Here is a 24,227-nt window from a genome sequence, read left to right as displayed (position 1 = left end):
TAAAACAGCTATTGGGCTTATTTACCTGGAGAACTGGGGGCAAGTTGTCTACATTGCTTGCAAAGAAATGCAGCCCAGAAAGTTATGTTCTGGGACTGAGGGCTCCAATTAGATTAAAAGTATTCAGTTAGCCCTGAAAGACTATGGGCGGGATTCTCCCACAACTGGCCGGATGGCCTGACACCAGCGCCAAGAGCGGCGTGAATCACTCTGGCGTTGGGCTGCCCGGAAGTTGCGGAATCCTCCGCACTTCTGGGGGCTAGGTTGGCGGCGGAAGGGTTGGCGCCGTGCCAACCGGCGCCGAAGGGCTTACGCAGAACCGCCGGTGTGTTTCCTGCGCATGCACAGCGTGTTTATTCTCTGCACCGGCCATTGCGGAGCCTTACAGAGGCCGTCGTGGATGGAAAGAGTGCCCCCACGGCAGATCGGTGGGCCCCGATCGTGGGCCAGGCCACCATGGGGGCCCCTCCGAGACCGGATCTCCCCCCCCCCCCCCCGAGGACTCCAGTAGCCGCCCTCCAAGCCACGTCCCGCCGTGATCCGTGATGGACCATGTCCATTTCACGCCGGCGGGACTGGCCGAAAATGGGTGACCGGAGAATTGCGGGGGGGGGGCGGGGGGCGCGCTGTCAATGGCTCCTGACCGGCGAGACGTGATCCCTGCCCCTGCTCGAAAACCGGCACCAGAGAATTGGGTAGCCAGTGGCGGGGTGGGATTCACGCCTCTCCCCAGTGATTCTCCGACACGGCGGGGCTCCAGGCAACAAAAGCATTACTATTAGCTGGCTCTGTGCACTTGGGGCTCAGGGCATGTTCTGGGTAACTGAAATGTGGCAGAAGGTCTGTGCTGGAAAGGGTTAGGTCGAAGAAGAAGCCCGAGGAGCCATTTACAGCTCGATATAGCTGGAGATGTTGGAGCTCAATGAAATTCACAGGTAATATCAGGCCAGTTAAGCTGGAAGACTATTATAAAGTTAAAACGGTGTCAGTAAGTGGAGGCAGGAGTGCAGACTCGGATGTCCAGAGGAAGAGAGTCTCGGGATAAGTGATTGAAACCCTGGGAGGTGTGCAGTCATCGAGGCAGGCAGAGTTAGAGCAGTTTTGAGGGAATTCAAAGTTTTGATTACTGAAAGTGAAAAGTTTGGAGTCCTTAGTGAGGGAGGCAGTTTCAGTGAGATTGGTTGACTCAAAGGTGCATTGTTGCAATCTGTGGGATGTCCAAAGATATGAAGGTTAGGTAGATTGGCCATGCTAAATTGCCCTTTGGTTGGGATAGAGTGGGGCCTGACCCTAGTTCGGGTGCTCTTTCAGAGGGTTGATGCACACTTGATCGGCCGAATAGCCGCCTCCTGCGCCGTAGCGATTCTATGTGTCTTGGACACATTTGCTATTTATTGTGCAGAGTGGTGTCTTTTACCACAATTTGTCTGTCAGTTCACATGTTTGTCATATTAAACCGAATGTTAGAGTAGAAAATAGATATTGGCCTGGATTCTCCAGTGGTAGCAGGGTCCCAAATGCAGCGGAGAATGGGAAAATCGGGATTTGAACTGGATGTTGGCAGGCACCCATGTGGAACTTGATGCTCCGCCCTCGTGCTGATGGTGGGATTGAGATTTGCGTCCACATGTCAGCGGGGGGATGTAAATGAATGCAAATTGCCTTAATTAAGAATGTTTGTTTGAGTTCCAAACCCTACTAATAAATTCAGATCTGAAGGGTTTGTTGATGCAACTGTCAAGACAGAGGTTTGCTTTTAATGACAATTATGAGCAATTAATAAGCTAAGGTTTTTGCATTTTTCGATTGGTTGTTAATTTTGAGTTTTGAGCACCAAAATAGGCTAACTTTTTTTAAACTAGAGTTTGATGGCCATGCGTTTATGAACAGATTTCATCGAATCTGTAGAACCCCCATCATTCAGCCCATCGAATCTGCGTTTTCTTTCCGAAAGGTATCATACCTCGGCCCATTTCCCTGCCCTATTCCCTGATCATGGCCAATACACCTAAGCTGCACATCTTTGGACTGTGGGAGGAAATCCATGCACACACGAGGAGAATGTGCAAATTCCACACAGTCACCCAAGGCCAAAATGAAACCTGGGTCGCTGGAGCTGTGAGGCAGCTGTGCTAACGATTGTACATCCATGCCGACCTGTTTTATGAACTCCAAAAAGGGTTAAAGTTTTTGAAGAGGTTTCTGAATGGCCAATATGTTTATTTGGAATGTGTCATGAGGGTCAGAAAGTATTGAGGAAGCAGGTGGACTGCAGAAGGACTTGGACAGGCTGGGAGAGTGGGCAAAGAAGTGGCAGATGGAATACAATGTGGAAACGTGTGAGGTTAGGCACTTTGGAAAGAGAAATGGAAGCATAGACTATTTGCTAAATGGCCAAATGCTCAGGAAATCAGAAGCACAAAGGAACTTGGGAGTCCTTGATCACGATTCTCTTAAGGTTAACATGCAGGTTCAGTCGACAGTTAGGAAGGCAAATGCATTTATGGCGAGAGGGCTAGAAAACAAGACCAGGGATGTACTTCTGAGGCTGTATAAGACTCTGGTCAGACCCCATTTGAAGTATTGTGAGCAGTTTTGGGACCCGTATCTAAGGAAGGATGTGCTGGCCTTTGATAGAGCCCAGAGAAGGTTCACAAGAATAGATCCCTGGAATGTCGCAAGAGGAACGGTTGAGGACTCTGGGTCTGTACTTGTTGGAATTTAGAAGGATGGGGGGGGGGGGGGGGGGGGGGGGGGGATCATATTGAAACTTACAGGATACTGAAAGGTCTGGATAGATGGGACGTGGAGAGGATGTTTCCACTTGTTGGAAAAACTAGAAGCAGAGGACACAATCTCAGACTAAAGGAACGATCCTTTCAAACAGAGATGAGGAATTTCTTCAGCCAGAGGGTGGTAAATGTGTGGAACTCTTTGCCGCAGAAGTCTGTGGAGGCCAAATCACAGAGTGTCTTTCAGACAGAGATAGATAGGTTTTTGATTGATAGGGGATCAGGGGCAATGGGGAGAAGGCAGGAGAATGGGGATGAGAAAATATCAGCCATGATTGAATAGTGGAGCAGATTTGATGGGTCAAGTGGCCTAATTCTGCTCCTATGTCTTATGGTCTTAGAACAAAAATAAGAGAACAACAACATCACCCTGTCTGCTCAAGTACAGTGGTCTGAAGTGTATTTGTTTCAATGCCAGAAGTATAGCGGGTAAGGCCGATGAACTTAGAGAGCACTGAGTAGTACTTTAAACTATGATATTGTGGCTATCACAATAGGAAGGGCAGGATTGGCAACTGAACGTTTGAGGATATAGATGCTTCAGGAGAGATAGAGGGGGATGTAAAAGGGGTGGAGGAGTAGCAATACTGGTTAAGGAAAATATTTTAGCTGTAATGTGGGAGCTCATCTCGGAGGGCTGATACAATGAGGCAATCTGGTAGTTTCGGAACAGGAAGGGGGCACAATGTTGGGCGTTTATTGCAGGGATCCCAACTGCCAGCGAGAGATTGATGCGCAGATAGATAGAGATTTTGGATAGGTGCAAAAGTAACAGGTTTGATGTGGTAGAGGATTTTAATTTCACTTATATTGACTGGGACTCACTCCGTGCTAGGGGCGTGGATGGTGCAGAATTTGGAAGGTGTATCCAGGAAGATTTCTTGATGCAATATGTAGATAGTCCAACCAGGGAAGGGGTGGTACTGGAACTGGTATTGGGGAATGAGCCTGGACAGGTGGTTGAGGTATCAGGAGGGGAACATTTTGGGAGTAATGACCACAATTCCGTAAGTTTTAGGGTAGAACAAAGAACAATACAGCATAGGAACAGGCCCTTCGGCCCTCCAAGCCTGCGCCGACCTTGGTACCTGCCCGAACTAAAACTGTATGCACTTAAGGAGTCCATATCCTTCCATTCCCATCCTCTTCTGCTATCGTACCTGCTTCCACCACCTCCCGAGGCAGCGTGTTCCATATATTCACCACCCTCTGTGTAAAACACTTGCCTCACACATCAGTTCTAATCTTTTCCCCAGGCACTTTAAACCTATCTTCCCTAGTACTTGACTCTCCTACCCTAGGAAAGAGCATCTGACAATCCACTCTGTCCATGCCACTCATAATCTTGTAGACCTCTATCAGGTCGCCTCTCAACCTCCGTCGTTCCAGTGAGTACAGACCGAGTTTACCTAACCTCTCCTCATCGCTAATGCTCTCCACACCAGGCAACATCCTAGTAAACCGCTTCTGTACCCTCTCCAAAGCATCCACATCAATCTGGTAGTGTGGCAACGAGAAATGTACACAATATTCCAAATTAGGCCTAACTAAGGTCTTGTACAACTGCAACTTGATTTGCCAATTTTTATATTCAATGCCCCGACCGATGAAGGCCAGCATGCCGTATGCCTTCTTGACCTCCTTATCCACATGCATTGCCACTTTCAGTGATCAGTGGACATGCACGCCCAGATTTCTCTGCCTGTCCGTACTCGTAGGAGTTCTACCATTTATTGTGTAATTCCTACGTGCATTGGACCTTCCAAAGTGCATTACTTCACACTTGCCCGGATTAAACTTCATCTGCCATTTTTCCGCCCAAGACTCCAACCAGTTTATATCTTGCCGTATCCTCTGACAATTCTCTTCACTATCCGCAACTCCACCAATTTGTGCGTCGTCTGCCAACTTAGTAATCAGACCAGCTACATTTTCTTCCAAATCATTTATATACACCACAAAACATAAAGCCCCAGAACTGATCCCTGTGGAACACTGCTGGTCACAGCCTTCCATTCAGTAATTTACCCTTCTACTGCTACTCTGTCTTCTGTGCCCAAGCCAGTTCTGTACCCAACATGCCAGCTCTCCTCTGATCTCATGTGGCTTCACCTTTTGTACCAGTCTACCATGAGGGATCTTGTCAAAGAATTTACTGAAGTCCATGTATTCAACATCTACTGCCTTTCCCTCATCTATTGTGTCTGTCACTTCCTCGAAAAACTCGATCAAATTAGTGAGGCACAATCTCCCCTTCACATAGCCATGCTGCCTATCACTAATAAGTCAATTTGTATTAAATGTGAGTAAATCTTATCTTTCAGAATCTTTTCCAATAATTTCCCTACCATTGATGGCCTATAATTTCCTGAATTATCCCTGCTGCCCTTGTTAAGCAATGGAACAACATTGGCTACTCTCCAGTCCTCTGAAACTGCACCTGTAGCCAATGAGGATAAAAAGATTACTGTCAGGGTCCCAGCAATTTTCTCTCTGACAACTGACATATTTTCTCCTCATTGACTGCAGGTTAGATCCCAAAGGACTGGAGAATAGCTAATGTGGTACTGCTGTTTAAGAAAGGTAGCAAGGATAATCCAGGAAACTATAGGCCGGTGAGCCTCGCGTCGGTATGTGTAAATTTTTGGAGAGAATTCTTGGACAGGATTTATATCAATTTGGAAACAAATGGACTCATTAGCGATAGATAGCATGGTTTTGGGAAAGGGAGTTTGTGTCTCATTAACTTGATCAATTTTTTTTGAGGAGGTGAAAACTCGATTGATGAGGGGAGGACGATGGATGTTGTTTACATGGACTTCAGTAAAGCCTTCTGCCTCATGGCAAAAGGTGAAGTCACACAGGATCAGGGATGAAGTGTCAGGATACATACAGAACTGGCTCGGTCATAGAGTCATAGATGTTTACAGCATGGAAATAGGCCCTTCGGCCCAGCTTGTCCATGCCGCCCAGTTTCTATCACTAAGCTCGTCCCACCTGCCCGCAGTGCTCAATATCCCTCTATACTGACCCTGCCCATGGAACTTTAACTGTTTTATAGAGTTATAGATGTTAACAGTTAATGTCACTGAAGGAAAAGGGTAGCAGTAGAAGGGTGTTTTTCTGAATGGGAGGTTGTGACTAGTGGTGTTCCACTAGGGCCTCTGTTGTTTGTAGTATGCATAAATGATTTGGAGGAAAATCTGGCAGGTCTGATTAAGTTCACCGATGACACCAAGGTTGGTGGAGTGGCAGATGGTCTTGAGGATTGTCAGAGGATACAGCAGGACTTGGATAGGTTGGAGACTTGGGCAGAGAAATGGCAAATAGAGTTTAATCCGGACAAATGTGAGGTAATGCATTTTGGTAGATCGAACATAAAGGGGAAATATTCCGTAAATGGCAAAACTCTGAGGAATATAGAAAGGCAGAGAGATCTGGCGTGTCGGTCCACAGATTTTTGAAAGTGGCAACACAAGTGGACAAGTTGGTCAAGAAAGCATATTAAGAAGTCTTACAACACCAGGTTAAAGACCAACCGGTTTGTTTCAAACACGAGCTTTCAGAGCACTGCTCCTTCCTCAGGTGAATGTGCTCCGAAAGTTTGTGTTTGAAACAAACCGGTTGGACTTTAAGCTGGTGTTGTAAGACTTCTTACTGTGCTCACCCCAATCCAACGCTGGCATCTCCACATCAAGAAAGCATATGGAATGCTTGCCTTCATTGGACGGGGCATTGAGTATAAAAAGTGGCAAGTCTTGCTATAGTTGTATCGATCCTTGCTAAGGCCAATTTAGAATTTTGCGCACAATTCTGGTTGCTACATACCAGAAAGATGTGGAGGCTTTGGTGAGGGTGCAGAGGCGGTTTACCAGGATGTTAGCTGGTCTGGAGAGAGTTAGTAAAGCAGAGAGGCTGAAGAGACTCGCACAGTTTTCATTAGAACGACGGAGGTTGAGGGATGACCTGATAGATGTCTACAAGATTACGAGGGGCATGGATAGAGTGGATGGGTAAGCATTCTTTTCCAGGATGGAGGGGTCAGTCACCAGGGGGCACAGATTTAAATTTCGCGGAGCAAAGTTTAGAGATAGAACATAAAACAGTACAGCACAGAACAGGCCCTTCGGCCCTCAATGTTATGCCGAGCCATGATCACTCTACTCAAACCCACGTATCTACCCCACACCCGTAACCCAACAACCCCCCCCTTAACCTTACTTTTATTAGGACACTACGGGCAATTTAGCATGGCCAATCCACCTAACCCGCACATCTTTGGACTGTGGGAGGAAACCGGAGCACCCAGAGGAAACCCACGCACACAGGGGGAGGACGTGCAGACTCCACACAGACAGTGACCCAGCCGGGAATCGAACCTGGGACCCTGGAGCTGTGAAGCATTTATGCTAACCACCATGCTACCCTGCTGCCCTTATGCCCTTGTGTGTTGAAGGTGGAGTTTCTGGAAGAAAATACAGTAACGGCGTTCAAAAGGCATCCCGATAAATACATGGATAGGATGGGTATAGAGGGATACGGCACTAGGAAGTGCTGAGGGTTTTGGCGTATCGGGGGCTGGTTTAGCTCACTCGGCTAAATCGCTGGCTTTCAAAGCAGGCCAGCAGCACGGTTCGATTCCCGTACCAGCCTCCCCGGACATGCGCCGGAATGTGGCGACTAGGGGCTTTTCACAGTAACTTCATTTGAAGCCTACTCGTGACCATAAGCGATTTTCATTTTTTCATTTCATTTTCATTTCATTTCATTTCATCATGACCGATACAGGCTTGGAGGGCTGAAGGTCCTGTTCCTGTGCAAAATTGTTCTTTGTTCAAGACTTTTGTGAGTTTTGAAGTTTCAATTAGATGATCATGTTTTTTTATCAGTTTTGAAGTCAAAGTATTGTTATTCTGCAAATAGGTACTGGTACACATAACAAATTGTTGCTCTCTTTGAAATTTGATATACTTGTATATGTCGTGATGAGTGCAAGATGATAAGCTTGTCTCTCTATTTCAACTAAACTGTCATTGAAATGACTGGTTTTCAATATTTTCCTTATGGCACTGCTTTATATCTCTTCAGGGACAAGAGTGCACTCAGTAAACACATTGAGAAGCTGGAGGCTGATGTTACTCAATGGAAGATCAAGTATGAAGAGCTGACTAAATGCAAGCAGGAAGTGGTTAAACAGGTAAGATAAAGATCAAAAGACCACCTTTTGATAAACAAATAGTCATTCATTTATATATAAAAATGTTCAGAATTGACAGGAGAATAAGGATAACATCTTTCAGAAATTAGCCTCGCACTTTCAATTGGTAATCTATTGTTCGGATTTGCAACTTGATCCAGTTTGCATTCACTCCACTTCTGTGTTTGCACCCAACAGTACCGGATAAATGGGTTTGATTCTAATGAAGGGTACAGGAAACATCAGTCGGAAAAGCTTTCAACCCTGCAAAACTGTCTCTATTACTTACAGCTAGGAAGGCAGCCCCTTAGTCACAACTGGGAATTTATCATCCTGCCCCTTAGTCACAACTGGGAATTTATCATCCTGCCAGTTAGTCACAACTGGGAATTTATCATCCTGCCCGTTAGTCACAACTGGGAATTTATCATCCTGCCAGTTAGTCACAATGGGGAATTTATCATCCTGCCCATTAGTCACAACGGGGAATTTATCATCCTGCCCATTAGTCACAACGGGGAATTTATCATCCTGCCAGTTAGTCACAACTGGGAATTTATTTGGATTGGATTTGTTTATAGGCCAGTGAGTTTAACTTCGGTAATAGGGAAGATGCTGGAATCTATCATCAAGGAAGAAATTGCGAGGCATCTGGATAGAAATTGTCCCATTGGGCAGACGCAGCATGGGTTCGTAAAAGGCAGGTCGTGCCTAACTAATTTAGTGGAATTTTTTGAGGACATTACCAGTGCAGTAGATAACGGGGAGCCGATGGATGTGGTATATCTGGATTTCCAGAAAGCCTTTGACAAGGTGCCACACAAAAGGTTGCTGCATAAGATAAAGATGCATGGCATTAAGGGTAAAGTAGTAGCATGGATAGAGGATTGGTTAATTAATAGAAAGCAAAGAGTTGGGATAAATGGGTGTTTCTCTGGTTGGCAATCAGTAGCTAGTGGTGTCCCTCAGGGATCCGTGTTGGGCCCACAATTGTTCACAATTTACATTGATGATTTGGAGTTGGGGACCAAGGGCAATGTGTCCAAGTTTGCAGATGACACTAAGATGAGTGGTAAAGCGAAAAGTGCAGAGGATACTGGAAGTCTGCAGAGGGATTTGGATAGGTTAAGTGAATGGGCTCGGGTCTGGCAGATGGAATACAATGTTGACAAATGTGAGGTTATCCATTTTGGTAGGAATAACAGCAAACGGGATTATTATTTAAACAATAAAATATTAAAGCATGCCGCTGTTCAGAGAGACTTGGGTGTGCTAGTGCATGAGTCACAGAAGGTTGGTTTACAAGTGCAACAGGTGATTAAGAAGGCAAATGGAATTTTGTCCTTCATTGCTAGAGGGATGGAGTTTAAGACTAGGGAGGTTATGTTGCAATTGTATAAGGTGTTAGTGCGGCCACACCTGGAGTATTGTGTTCAGTTTTGGTCTCCTTACTTGAGAAAGGACGTACTGGCGCTGGAGGGTGTGCAGAGGAGATTCACTAGGTTAATCCCAGAGCTGAAGGGGTTGGATTATGAGGAGAGGTTGAGTAGACTGGGACTGTACTCGTTGGAATTTAGAAGGATGAGGGGGGATCTTATAGAAACATTTAAAATTATGAAGGGAATAGATAGGATAGATGCGGGCAGGTTGTTTCCACTGGCGGGTGACAGCAGAACTAGGGGGCATAGCCTCAAAATAAGGGGAAGTAGATTTAGGACTGAGTTTAGGAGGAACTTCTTCACCCAAAGGGTTGTGAATCTATGGAATTCCTTGCCCAGTGAAGCAGTTGAGGCTCCTTCATTACATGTTTTTAAGGTAAAGATAGATAGTTTTTTGAAGAATAAAGGGATTAAGGGTTATGGTGTTCGGGCCGGAAAGTGGAGATGAGTCCACAAAAGATCAGCCATGATCTCATTGAATGGCGGAGCAGGCTCGAGGGGCCAGATGGCCTACTCCTGCTCCTAGTTCTTATGTTCTTATGTTCTTATGTTCTTATGTCACGTGTACCGAGGTACAGTGAAAAGTATTTTTCTGCAAGCAGCTCAACAGATCATTCAGTACATGGGAAGAAAATGGAATTGAACAGAATTCAAGAAAATACATGAGAATACATAATAGGGCAACACAATATATACAATGTACTACATAAGCATTGGCATCGGATGAAGCAGACAAGGGTGTAGTGTTAATGAGGACAGTCCATAAAAGGGTCATTTAGGAGTCTGGTGACAGTGGGGAAGAAGCTGTTTTTGAGTCTGTTCGTCCCTGTTCTCAGACTTCTGAATCTCCTGCCCGATGGAAGAAGTTGGAAAAGTGAGTAAGCCGGGTGGGAGGGATCCTTGATTATGCTGCCTGCTTTCCCCCGGCAGCGGGAGGTGTAGATGGAATCAATGGATGGGAGGCAGGTTCGTGTGATGGACTGGGCGGTATTCACGACTCTCTGAAGTTCCTTGCGGTCCTGGGCCGAGCAGTTGCCATACCAGGCTGTGATGCAGCCCGAGAGGATGCTCTCTATAGTGCATCTGTAAAAGTTGGTAAGGGTTAATGTGGACATGCCAAATTTCCTTAGTTTCCTGAGGAAGTAAAGGCGCTGTTGTGCTTTCTTGGTGATAGCGTCGACGTGGGTGGACCAGGATAGATTTTTGGTGATGTGCACCCCTAGGAATTTGAAACTGCTCACCATCTCTACCTCGGCTCCGTTGATGCTGACAGGGGTGTGTACAGTACTATGCTTCCTGAATTCGATGACCAGCTCTTTAGTTTTGCTGGCATTAAGGGAGAGATTGTTGTCGTTGCACCACTCCACTAGGTTCTCTATCTCCCTCCTGTATTCAGACTCCTGTATATCATCCTGCCCATTAGTCACAACGGGGAATTTATCATCCTGCCCATTAGTCACAACTGGGAATTTATCATCCTGCCCGTTAGTCACAACTGGGAATTTATCATCCTGCCCATTAGTCACAACTGGGAATTTATCATCCTGCCCGTTAGTCACAACTGGGAATTTATCATCCTGCCCATTAGTCACAACTGGGAATTTATCATCCTTCCAGTTAGTCACAACTGGGAATCTATCTCTCTGCCAGTTAGTCACAACTGGGAATCCATCTCTCTGCCAGTTAGTCACAACTGGGAATCTATCTCTCTGCCAGTTAGTCACAATTGGGAATTCATCTCTCTGCCAGTTAGTCACAACTGGGAATATTGTCATCCTGCCAGTTAGTTACAACTGGGAATCTACCATTCTGCCAGTTAATCACAACCTGGAACCTATCTCCCTGTCAGTTAATAGCAACTGGGAATCTTTCAATATGCCAGTTTGTCACAACCGGGAATCTTTTTTTTTGCCAGATAGTAACAACTGGGAATGTTATAATCCTGCCAGTTAGTCACAACTGGGAATCTATCTCTCTGCCAGTTAGTCACAACTGGGAATCTATCTCTCTGCCAGTTAGTCACAACTGGGAATCTATCTCTTTGCCAGTTGGTCACCTGGGAATCTATCTCCCTGTCAGATCTTGACCTATACAAGAAATTCGGGTACGACCTCCACAAAGCTATCTGAGATGCCATAGGGAAAATCAGACAAAGCTAGAGTCACAGACTAGCGTTACAGACTCTTGGTGTCCTAAACAACATAACGTGCTACAAAGGGGCATTGGAACTGGTTCTGGGGGAGGTGGGACCAGTACAAACTGGACAGTCTGCACCTGGGCAGGACTGGAACCGATGTCCTAGGGTGGTGTTTGCTAGAGCTGTTGGGGAGGGTTTAAACTAATGTGCCAGGGGGATGGGAACCAATGCAGGAAGTCGGAAGGTAGTAAAACAGGGACAGAAACAAGGCAGTAAGGGGGAAAGTGTAAGGCAGAGAAGCCATAGTCAAAAATCAAAAAAGGCGACAGTACAAGGTACAGTGACTGAGGGGAGCTCAGTGAATAGGCCCAGTAATACTAAAAGGAATAAAACGGGAAGTAAAAACATATAAATGGTAAACGACGCGGCAGGTTGTTACATGAAGATATGGGTTCAAATACAAGGAAAATTAGGAGAAAAGTTAAGAGGAAATATAACTTAGGAGAGGTTACTGATCGAGGTGTTAAGATTCAAAACAGAGGTATAAAAGCCAACATAAGTGTACTTTACCTGAATGCTCGTAATATTCGAAATAAGGTAAATGAGTTGATGGCGCAAATCATCGTGAATGACTATGATTTAGTGGCCATTACTGAAACATGGTTAAAGGATGGTCACGACTGGCAGTTAAATATCTGAGGGTATCAAACTATTCGGAAGGACAGAGTGGATGGTAAGGGAGGTGGTGTAGCTCTGTTATTTAAGGATGACATCCGGGCAATAGTAAGGGATGACATCAGTGCTATGGTGGATAAGGTTGAATCCATTTGGGTGGAAATCAGGAATAGTAAGGTGAAAAAGTCACTGATGGGAGTAGTCTATAGGCCACCAAATAGTAACATTACCGAGGGGCAGGCAATAAACAAATAACTGATGCATGTAGAACTGGTACAGCAGTTATCATGGGGGATTTTAATCTACATGTCGATTGGTTTAACCAGGTCGGCCAAGGCAGCCTTGAGGAGGTGTTTATAGAATGTACCCGCGATAGTTTCCGAGAACAGTATGTAATGGAACCTACGAGGGAACAAGCGGTCCTAGATCTGGTCCTGTGTAATGAGACAGGATTGATTAATGATCTCATAGTTAGGGATCCTCTCGGAAGGAGCGATCACAATATGGTGGAATTTAAAATACAGATGGAGGGTGAGAAGGTAAAATCAAACACCAGCGCTTAAACAAAGGAGATTACAATGGGATGAGAGAAGAGCTAGCTAAGGTAGACTGGGAGCAAAGACTTTATGGTGAAACAGTTGAGGAACAGTGGAGAACCTTCCAAGCGATTTTTCACAGTGCTCAGCAAAGGTTTATACCAACAAAAAGGAAGGACGATAGAAAGAGGGAAAATCAACCGTGGATATCTAAGGAAATAAGGGAGAGTATCAAATTGAAGGAAAAAGCATACAAAGTGGTAAAGATTGGTGGGAGACTAGAGGACTGGGAAATCTTTAGGGGGCAACAGAAAGCTACTAAAAAAGCTATAAAGAAGAGTAAGATAGAGTATGAGAGTAAACTTGCTCAGAATATTAAAACGGGCAGCACGGTAGCATGGTGGTTAGCATAAATGCTTCACAGCTCCAGGGTCCCAGGTTCGATTCCTGGCTGGGTCACTGTCTGTGCGGAGTCTGCACGTCCTCCCCGTGTGTGCGTGGGTTTCTTCCGGGTGCTCCGGTTTCCTCCCACATTCCAAAGATGTGCGGGTTAGGTGGATTGGCCATGCTAAATTGCCCGTAGTGTCCTAAAATGTAAGGTTAAGGGGGGGTTGTTGGGTTACGGGTATAGGGTGGATACGTGGGTTTGAGTAGGGTGATCATTGCTCGGCACAACATCGAGGGCCGAAGGGCCTGTTCTGTGCTGTACTGTTCTATGTTCTTCTATGTAAAAGTTTCTACAAATATATAAAACAAAAAAAGAGTAGCTGAGGTAAATATTGGTCCTTTAGAGGATGAGAAGGGAGTTTTAATAATGGCAGATGAGGAAATGGCTGAGGAACTGAACAGGTTTTTTGGGTCTGTCTTCACAGTGGAAGACACAAATCACATGCCAGTGACTGATAGAAATGAGGCTATGACAGGTGGGGACCTTGAGATGATTGTTATCACTAAGGAGGTAGTGATGAGCAAGCTAATGGGGCTGAAGATAGACAAGTCTCCTGGCCCTGATGGAATGCATCCCAGAGTGCTGAAAGAGATGGCTAGGGAAATTGCAGATGCACTAGTGATAATTTACCAAAATTCACTAGACTCTGGGGTGGTCCCGGCGGATAGGAAATTAGCAAACGTGACACCACTGTTTAAAAAAGGAGGTCGGCAGAAAGCGGGTAATTATTGGCCAGTGATCTTAACTTTGGTAGTAGGGAAGATGGTAATTATCGGCCAGTGAGCTTAACTTTGGTAGTCGGGAAGATGCTGGAATCTATCACCAAGAAAGAAATAGCGAGGCATAGAAATTGTCCCATTGGGCAGACGCAGCATGGGTTCATAAAGGGCAGGTCGTGCCTAACTAATTTAGTGGAATTTTTTGAGGACATTACCAGTGCGGTAGATAATGGGGAGCCAATGGATGTGGTATATCTGGATTTCCAGAAAGCCTTTGACAAGGTGCCACACAAAAGGTTGCTGCATAAGATAAAGATGCATGGCATTAAGGGTAAAGTAGTAGCATGGATAGAGGATTGGTTAATTAATAGAAAGCAAAGAGTGGGGATTAATGGGTGTTTCTCTGGTTGGCAATCAGTAGCTAGTGGTGTCCCCCAGGGATCAGTGTGGGCCCACAATTGTTCACAATTTACATAGATGATTTGGAGTTGGGGACCAAGGGCAATGTGTCCAAGTTTGCATATGACACTAAGATGAGTGGTAAAGCGAAAAGTGCAGAGGATACTGGAAGTCTGCAGAGGGATTTGGATAGGTTAAGTGAATGGGCTAGGGTCTGGCAGATGGAATACAATGTGGACAAATGTAAAGTCATCAATTTTGGTAGGAATAATAGCAAAGGGAATATTATTTAAATGATAAAATATTAAAACATGCTCCTGTGCAGAGAGACCTGGGTGTGCTAGTGCATGAGTCGCAAAAAATTTGTTTACAGGTGCAACAGGTGATTAAGAAGGTGAATGGAATTTTGTCCTTCATTGCTAGAGGGATGGGGTTTAAGACCAGGGAGGTAATGCTACAATTGTATAAGGTGTTAGTATTGTAAGAGCTGGCCATTGACTTCAGGAAGCAAAGTACTGTGCACACCACTGTCCGTATCAACGGGGTGAGGTGGAGGTGGTTAGTAGTTTCAAATTCCTGGGGGTGCACATCTCCAAAAATGTGTCCTACCACCAAGAAAGCACAACAGCGCTGACACTTCCTCTCAAAACTAAGGTAATTTGGCAGGTCCATATTAACTCTTACCAACTTTTACAGGGGCCCCTTTTGATAACCGGACTCCATCCTCGGACCATCTTTCGTCCCTTGGTGTTGTAGTTTTATAATTCTTTGCTTTATTTTGTGCTTTTTGCTGTTACCCCTGTGGCTTCGCTCACTCCTTTCCCATGTCCCTTCCTGATACTTCCCTGGGTTCCTTTATTGCCTCTCTATTACTCTCTCTCTCTGTCACCACCCCCCCTTCCTCCTCCATGTTCACAACGTGGCTATCACCATTGGTTGGATGTGTATTTTGCCAGGGTTGGGGGGATGGGAGCGCAGCCATGGCGAGGGCTCAGAGTGTCATTCTCTTGCAGGAGGACTCCTGCCTCACTCATTCTGTATTCGGTTCTCTTACCTATCCCCAGTGGTAGTATTGCAGTTTCGGAAGGACCAGGCTGTTCATGTTTCCTCTCCTCTGCGTTGTAGTCTTGGGGGTTCTTGGGTTCTCCCCCCCCCCCCCCAATACACACACATACACACAACACTATAATCATTCTGTCTAATCGTTGGAAAAAGGCCTTGGGGATTAAGATCGGATGGATCTGAACAGGAAGAGGAACCTCGGCAGTACCTTCATCTTGATCATCTGCACCCGCCCAGCAGCGAAAACAGGAGTGCATCCCATCTCTGTAGGCCCTTTTTTACTTCCTCCGCCAGCCTGGTCAGATTCCACTTGTGAATCCATGTCCAGTCGTGGGCAATCTGGATCCCCAAGTAGCGGAATTTGTTTTGGGCTATTTTAAATGGTAGACCCTCCAGTTCCGTTCCTCCCCTGCTTGAGTTCACCGGAAATGCCTCACTTTTGTCCAGGTTCAGTTTGTATCCCGAGAAGGCCCCAATTCATTTTTTCCAATTAAGGGGCAATTTACCGTGGCCAATCCACCTGCCCTGCACATCTTTTTGGGCTGTGGGGGCGAAACCCATGCAAACACGGGTAGAATGTGCAAACTCCGCACGGGCAGTGACCTAGAGCCGGGATTGAACCTGGGACCTCGGCGTCGTGAGGCTGCAGTGCTACTCACTGTGCCACCGTGCTGCCCGCCCCAAACTCTTCTAAGAGCTTAATGATTACGTTCAGGCCATTATGTGGGTCTGAGACTCGGACCGTGCTCGGACCACTGTTCTTTGTGATCTACATAAATGACCTGGAGGAAGGTATAGGTGGTCTGATTAGCAAGTTTGCAGATGATACTAAGATTGGTGGAGTTTCAGATAGCGAGGAAGACTGTCCGAGAATACAACAAAATATAGATAGATTGGAGAGTTGGGCAGAGAAATGGCAGATGGAGTTCAATCCAGGCAAATGTGAGGTGATGCATTTTGGAAGATCAAATTCAAGAGCAGACTATATGGTCAATGGAAGGGTCCTGGGGAAAATTGATGTACAGAGAGATCTGGGAGTTCAGGTCCATTGTACCCTGAAGGTGGCAACGCAGGTTGATAGAGTGGTCAAGAAGGCATACAACATGCTTGCCTTCATCGGACGGGGTATTGAGTACAAGACTAGGCAGGTCATGTTACAGTTGTATAGGACTTTGGTTAGGCCAAATTTGGAATACTGCGTGTAGTTCTGGTCGCCACATTACCAGAAGGATGTGGATGCTTTGGAGAGGGTGCAGAGGAGGTTCACCAGGATGTTGCCTGGTATGGAGGGTGCTAGCTATGAAGAAAGGTTGAGTAGATTAGGATTGTTTTCGTTGGAAAGACGGAGGTTGAGGGGGGACCTGATTGAGGTCGACAAAATTATGAGAGGTATGGACAGGGTGGATAGCAACAAGCTTTTTCCAAGAGTGCGGGTGTCAGTTACAAGCGGTCACGATTTCAAGGTGAGAGGGGGAAAGTTTAAGGGAGATGTGCGTGGAACGTTTTTTACGCAGAGGGTGGTGGGTGCCTGGAACGCTTTACCAGCGGAGGTGGTAGAGGCGGGCACGATAGCATCATTTAAGAGGCATCTAGACAGGTATATGAATGGGTGGGAACAGAGGGAAGTAGACCTTGGAAAATAGGAGACAAGTTTAGATAAAGGATCTGGATCGGCGCAGGCTGGGAGGGCCGAAGGGCCTGTTCCTGTGCTGTAATTTTCTTTGTCTTTGTTCTTTGAGACGTAGAGGAGCAGGCCATCCACAGAGAGTGATATTCTATGCTTTCTGCCTTTTTGGATGCCCTTCCAGCCTTTCGTGTCTCTCCGAGCGATCGCCAGAGGTTCGATTGCCAGGGCGAACAGGAATGAGGACACCGGGCATGCGTGCCTTGTGCCTCAATGCAGCTGCAAGTACTCCAAATTGGTGCTGTTGGTTTGAACACTCGCCTTGAGGGTGCTTTCACCCACAAAATCTACCCCTTCCCTAGTCCAAACCGCTCTAGTACCTCCAATGAGGTACTTCCATTCAACTCTGTCAAAGGCCTTTTTCTGCAACCAGGGAGACGATCACTTGTGGTGTTCTTCAGTAGCCGCCTGATGTTCACAGTTAGCTGTCTATCCTTGACAAAGCCCGTCTGGTCCTCAGTGACCACTTCCAGGACACAGTTTTCCAGTCTCTTCGCCAGGACTTTCACGGTATTTTCGCGACCATGTTGAGCAGCGAAATGGGTCTGTACAAAGAACAAAGAAAAGAACAGCACAGGTACAGGCCCATCCACCCTCTAAGCCTGTGCTGATCATGATGCCCTAACTAAAATAAAAACCTTTCCGCCCTTACTCAGTCCAAGTCCCTCTATTTCCTTCCTATTCATGTATCCATCCAGATGCCTCTTAAATGTTGCTAATGTGCCTGCTTCCACCACATCTTCTGGCAGCGCGTTCCAGGCACCCACCAATCTCTGCGTGAAACACGTACCCCGCACGTCTCCCTTAACTTTCCCCTTCTCACCTTGAACCTGTGCCCTCTTGTAATTGACGTTCCACATTTGGAAAAGCCTCTGACCATCTACCCTGTCTAAGCGTCTCGTAATTTGTAGACCTCTATCAGGGCTCTCTCAGCCTCCGTCTTTCCATTGAAAACAATCTTAGTTTATCCAACATCTCTGAGCCACCACTCATAGAACATACAGTGCAGAACAAGGCCATTTGGCCCATCGAGTCTGCACCGAACTGCACGCAATACTCTAAATGCAACCTAATCAAGATTTTATACAGCTGCAACATGATTTCCCAACTCCTGTACTCAATGCCCCAGCTGATGAAGGCAAGCATGCCGTATGCCTCCTTAATCACCTTGGCCACCTGTGTTGCCACTTTTAGGGAACTGTGGACCTGCATGCCCAGATCCCTGCGTTAATATTCCAAAAGGTTCTGCTATTTACACACTTATTCATACCTAGATTTGATTCTCCAAGACTTCCGGTGGCGGCCATGGAAGAGTAGGTCGCACATTTGATAGCTCCCGCCTGTAACGGACTTTTGGACCTTTTCCCCCTTTTTTTGTGGATTTTATGGGATAAATCCGTGCAGAGTGAGACAGTGAGGAGAAATCCCCTCCGGTGTATGGAGAATTGGACCAGAAGTGGCCTTGAGACGACAAAGTCCTATAAGGGAGGCGTAAGTAGAGCTGGTAACACAGGACAGCATGGCGGAGAGCAAAGGCCGCGGGGAGACGGCACAGTGGTCGACGGAGCAGCTGGTGAAGTTTTTTGAGGATTGCTTCGCAAAGCTGAAGAAGGACACGCTGGACCCGATTAACATTCGACTGATCAAGTGGTTCAGAATCAGGAAACCCAAGGGAGAGCGATCCAGGAGGTCGAACAAAAGTTGTCCGACCATAAGGAGTATATAACCGTACTGGAAAGCAAGGTGGGGATGATGAACGACCGCCAGAAAAGAATGCAGGAGAAGCTGGAGGACCTGGAGAATAGGTCCAGGAGCCAGAATTCAGAATTGTTGACCGCCCTGAAGGCAGCGAGGGATCGGATGCGAGGGTCTACGTGACGGGCATGTTGGAGAAGTTGATGGTGGCTGGGGTGTTCCCTTGGCCCCTGGAATTGGACAGAGAGCAGAGCCCTCGCGAGGGAGCCCAGCGTGAACTAACCGTTGAGGGCCATGTGTTACGTTTTCACCGTTTCATAGACAAGTTTGGCGGTGGGCCAAGAAAGAACGGAGCAGGAAGTGGGAGAACTGTGAGTTGTGCATCTATCAGGACCTGGGAATGGATTTGGCCAAGAGGCTAGCTGGGTTCAATCGGGCAAAAACTACCCTCTTTAAAAAGGGGGTGAAGTTCAGGATGCTGTACCCAATCCGTCTGTGGGTCACACATGAGGAACGGGACTTCTACTTTGAAACGCCAGACGAAGTATGGACCTTTATTAAGAATGAAGCTGGAGGTGAATTAAAAGACACTGAAGCCTTGGAGAAAAACTGTGGCAGCGATTTGTCGTACTGGATTGTATAAATTTAAGTAGCTCTATGTGAAATAATGGGCTGTGTGGATGGTTAGGGGTATTGGCTTTGAATTTAGTTCTGCTTTTTGGGTGACTATTTTTCTAAAGTGACTGTTTCTTCACTGCTTTTTCTGTTGTTTATTTACTGGGGAATGTGATGCTTTTAAAATGTTTATCCATGTGTGGGGGGGGGGGGAGGGAGGGAAGAGAGGAGAGTACAATGGGAAGACAGGCTGCTTGGTGCCAAGGGCGGGAGCTATCAAGTCAGCATTGGTCAGCTGCCTCTCTGAAGCGCAGTGGGGGGTGGGCAGGTGTTAAGCTGGAGCTTGACTTGGGGAATTGGGTTTTTAGTGTTGGGGGGGGGGGGGGGGGAGGGAGGCTGCTTTGCTGATGGGGGAACCGTTGCAAGGGGACAAATGGGAGGTCGGGAACGGCGACAGCCGAGTGGGGACTCGTGGAAGCGGAGTGCGGGAGCTCGAGGCTGGCTAGTCGGCCGGGGGGGGGGGGGGGGGGGGGGGGGGGGTGTGTTTGGAAGCCCCACGTCCAGGCTGATCACATGGAACGTGAGAGGACTGAATGGGCCGGTCAAGCGGGCTCGCGTGTTCGCGCGTTTGAGGGAACTGAAGGCGGGCATGGCAATGCTACAAGAGACACACCTAAAGGTTACAGATCAGACAAGATTGAGGAAGGAGTGGGTTAGCCTAGTGTTCCACTCAGGACTGAACTCAAAGATCAGGGTGTAATGACCTTGATCAGCAAACGAGTGGCATTCGAAGCAGGGAGAATCGTGTCAGACAAGGGGGGGTAGGTACATAATGGGGAGTGGAAGCTGGAGGGTGTGCGAGTGGTACTTGTGAACATATATGCTCCGAATTGGCACGACGAGGAATTTATGAGGCGGGTATCAGGTAAGATCCCAGACTTAGAGTCACATAACCTGATCATGGCAGGGGACTTCAACACAGTCATTGATCCGGAACTGGACGGGTCAAAATCCAGGACAGGGAGGAGGCCAGCTGCGGCAAAGGAATTGAAGGGTTTTATGGAACAGATGGGGGGGTAGACCCATGGAGGTTAGCACGGCTGAGGATGAAGGAGTTTTCCTTTTTTTTCACTTGTCCACAAGGTATACTCTCGCATCGACTTTTTTGTTCTGAGCAGGGCGCTAATACTGAAGGTGGTGGATACTGAGCACTCGGCAATCACAGTGTCGGATCATGCCCCACACTGGGTGGATCTGCGGGTTAGCGTGGAGAGAGGGCAACGCCCGCTGTGGAGACTGGATGTGGGGTTGCTAGCAGACGAGGCGATCTGTGGGCGGGTTAACAAGTCCATCCAGAACTACCTGGAAACAAATGATATGGGGGAGGTCTCTGCAGCAAAACGGTCTGGGAAGCTTTGAAGGCAATAGTCAGAGAGGAATTAATCTTGATTAGGGCCGACAGAGAAAAGGGGGAATGGGCTGAGAGGAATAGATTAGTGGAGGAGATACTCCAGGTGGGCAGGAGATACTCTTGAGGCCCCAGACGCAGGGCTACTGAGGGAGCGGCGGAGGTTACAGGTGGAGTTTGGGCTGTTGACCACAGGTAAAGCAGTGGAACAGTTGAGGAAGGAAAGGGGGCGATCTGTGAGTACGGGGAAAAGGCAAGCAGAATGTTGGCGCACCAGCTCGGGAAAACCGAGGCGTCCAGGGAGATGGTTAAAGTAAAGAGTAGAGACGGTAATACTGTCCTGGACCCAGCGGAGGTGAACGAGATGTTTAAGGACTTTTATAGTAAATTATATGAATTGGAACCCCCGGTAGGGTGGAGGGATGAGGCAGTTTCTGGATCCGTTGAGGTTCGTGAGGGTGGAGGAGGACCAGGTGGAGGGGCTGGGAGCCCCAATTGAGATTGAGGAAATAATCAAGGGGCTGGAGGACATGCAAGGGCAAGGCCCTGGGGCCTGACGGCTATCAGGTGGATTCTATAAGACGTTTTCAGAGATATTGAGCCCACGACTGGTAAGGACATTTAACAAAGCAAGAGAGAAAGGAGTCCTCCCCCCAACAAGGTCGCAGGCCTCCATTTCATTGATCCTGAAACGGGAGAAGGATCCGGAGCAATGCGGGTCATACAGGCCAATTTCTCTACTGAATGTGACTCCAAACTGCTGGCTAAGATACTGGCCACAAGGATAGAGGACTGTGTCCCTGGGGTGATAGGGGGAGACCAGACGGGATTTGTAAAGGGCAGGCAACTCAAGGCCAATGCTCGAAGGCTTCGAAATTTTATTATGATGCCCTCAGAAGAAGAGGAGGCGGAGGTGGTGGTGGCGATAGATGCAGAGAAAGCTTTTGATCGGGTGGAGTGGAATTACCTGTGGGAGACGCTGGGAAGATTTTGGTTTGGTGAGGGCTTCATTGACTGGGTGTGGTTGCTCTATCAGACACCAGTAGCGAGTGTGCGTACGAACCGGCTGAGGTCGGGATATTTTAAACTACACCGAGGGACGAGGCAAGGGTCTTCCTCTCCCCGTTACTGTTTGCTCTGGCCATAGAGCCATTGGCCATGGCGTTAAGAGCCTCTAGGAACTGGAAAGGACTGGTTCGGTGTGGGGGGGGAGGGGGGGGGGGGTAGGTGGAGCACCGGGTCTTGCTCTACGCAGATGACCTGCTCTTGTACATTTAGGACCCGTTGGAGGGGATGGGGAAGTAATGCGAATCTTGGGGGAATTTGGCAATTTTTCGGGGTATAAATTGAACATGGGGAAAAGCGAGATGTTTGCGATCCAGGGAAGAGGACAGTAGTGTGAGAGCTGCCACTTGGAATGGTAGGGAAGAGCTTTCGATATCTGGCAATCCAGGTGGCCCGGAAAAGGGAGGTACTTCAGTTTTTCAGCGGTAGCAGCGAGAGCAGTAACCAGGGGGCTGTCGGGAAGGTAAGTTTCCCGTTTTACCTTACAGGAGCGGTGAGAGGGAGGAGCTGAGTGGGAGTGGTCGAATTGCGATCTGGGAAGGTGAGTGAACTGATATATTTGGCCAGCGGCTGAACCCGAGACACTGCATGTGTAGTGTCTCCCACCCGCCCTCCTCCTCTAACCAAAAAACAAAATACTGTGGTGTGTTGATAAAGTAAGGTTTTTCTATTTCTATTTCTATTTCTTTTTATCGTGTGATTGGTAACAATTGTTCTTTTTTTTTCCTTCTTCATTTTTCTATTATTTGATATTATAGTTGGACTAAGTTAAACTTAAGATTAAAAATGGCAGGTGATCTCAGACCTGTGCTGTGCTCCTCTTACTCAATGTGGGAGCTCAGGGACGTGGCTGATATCCCTGGCTCCTTCACGTGCGGGAAGTATGTCCAGCTGCAGCTCTTGTTAGACCGCATGGCGACTCTGGAGCTGCAGATGGACTCACTTTGGAGCATCCACGATGCTGAGGAGATTGTGCATAGCCCGTTTAGTGAATTGGTCAAACCACAGATTAGGATTCTGAGGGAGAAAGGGAATGGGTGACCAAAAGGCAGAAAAAAGCAGGAAGGCAGTGCAGGTGTCCCCTGCGGTCATCTCCCTCCAAACCAGGTATACTGTTTTGGATACTGTTGGGGGAGATGGCTCATCAGGGGAAGGCAGAAGTAGCCAGGCTCATGGCACCGTGGCTGGCTCTGCTGTACAGAAGGGCAGGGAAAAAGAGTGGAAAGGCTATTGTCATAGGGGAATCAATTGTAAGGGGAGTAGATAGGCGGTTCAGTGGTTGAAAACGAGACTCCCAAACGGTATGTTGCCTCCCAGGTGCACGGGTCAGGGATGTCTCCGATAGGCTGCAGAACATTCTGAAGGGGGAGGGTGAACAGCCAGTTGTCGTGATGCATATAGGCACAAATAATATAGGTAAAAAATGGGATGAGGTCCAACAAGCAGAATTTAGGGAGTTAGGAGCCGAGGTAAAAAGTCGGACCTCGGAGATAATAATCTCAGGATTGCTACCAGGGCCATCTGGTAGTCAGAGTAGAAATGAAAGAATAGGCAGGAGATGAATGCGTGGCTTGAGAGATGGTGCAGGAGGGAGGGGTTCAGATTTTTGGGACATTGGGACCGGTTCTGGGGGAGGTGGGACTACAACAAATTTGACGGTCTACACCTGGGCCGGACTGGATCCAATGTCCTTGGGGGTGCTTTTGCTAACACTGTTGGGGAGGGTTTAAACTAATGTGGTAGGGGGATGGAAACCAAATGAGGAGGTTAGTGGACAGTAAGGAGGTGGTTACTGGAGCCCGTAAGGAACTAGATCATGAAGTCAGCGTGGCTAAGGGGAGAGTAGGCAGGGAGCTGATGATTAACGCAAAGGGACTGGTGGTCTGAGGTGTTTTTAATGTAAGAAGTGTAGTAGGTCAGGCAGATAAACTGAGGGCTTGGATTAGTAGCTGGGAGTATGATGTTATTGCTATTACTGAGACTTGGTTGAGGGAAGGGCATGATTGGCAACTAAATATCCCAGGATATCGACGCTTCAGGTGGATAGAGAGGGAGGTAAAAGGGGTGGAGGATTTGCATTATTGCTCAGAGAGGATATCACAGCTCTGCTGAAGGAGGGCACTATGGAGGACTCGAGCAGTGAAGCAATATGGGCAGGGTTCAGGAATAGGAAGGGTGCGGTAACAATGTTGGGGCTGTATTACAGACCTCCCAACAGCGAGCGTAAGATAGAGGTTACAATATGTAAACAGATTATGGAAAGATGTAGGAGCATCAGGGTGGTGGTGATAGGAGATTTTAATTTCCCAACATTGACTGGGATACACTTAGTGTCAGAGGTCTAGATGGAGCAGAA

General features: G+C 47.3%; 1 protein-coding gene across 2 annotated transcripts in view; it reads left to right on the top strand.

The window, feature by feature from the left end:
• LOC119971539 (coiled-coil domain-containing protein 102A-like) overlaps nucleotides 1-24,227 on the top strand; it is a 185,107-nt gene that overhangs the window by 72,259 nt on the left and 88,621 nt on the right. For both annotated transcript variants that reach the window (XR_005461867.1, XM_038807195.1), the window contains exon 4: nucleotides 7,881-7,989. Coding sequence is in view for 1 of the 2 variants with exons in the window: in XM_038807195.1 (XP_038663123.1) it covers nucleotides 7,881-7,989 (109 nt within the window). In the remaining variant the exon portion in view is untranslated. The remainder of the gene's footprint in view (nucleotides 1-7,880; nucleotides 7,990-24,227) is intronic.

Source organism: Scyliorhinus canicula, chromosome 9 (assembly GCF_902713615.1).
Source record: "Scyliorhinus canicula chromosome 9, sScyCan1.1, whole genome shotgun sequence".
Lineage (NCBI taxonomy): Eukaryota > Metazoa > Chordata > Chondrichthyes > Carcharhiniformes > Scyliorhinidae > Scyliorhinus > Scyliorhinus canicula.
Note: the sequence above shows the minus strand (reverse complement) of the source record. Positions and strands in the feature narration are given on the sequence as shown.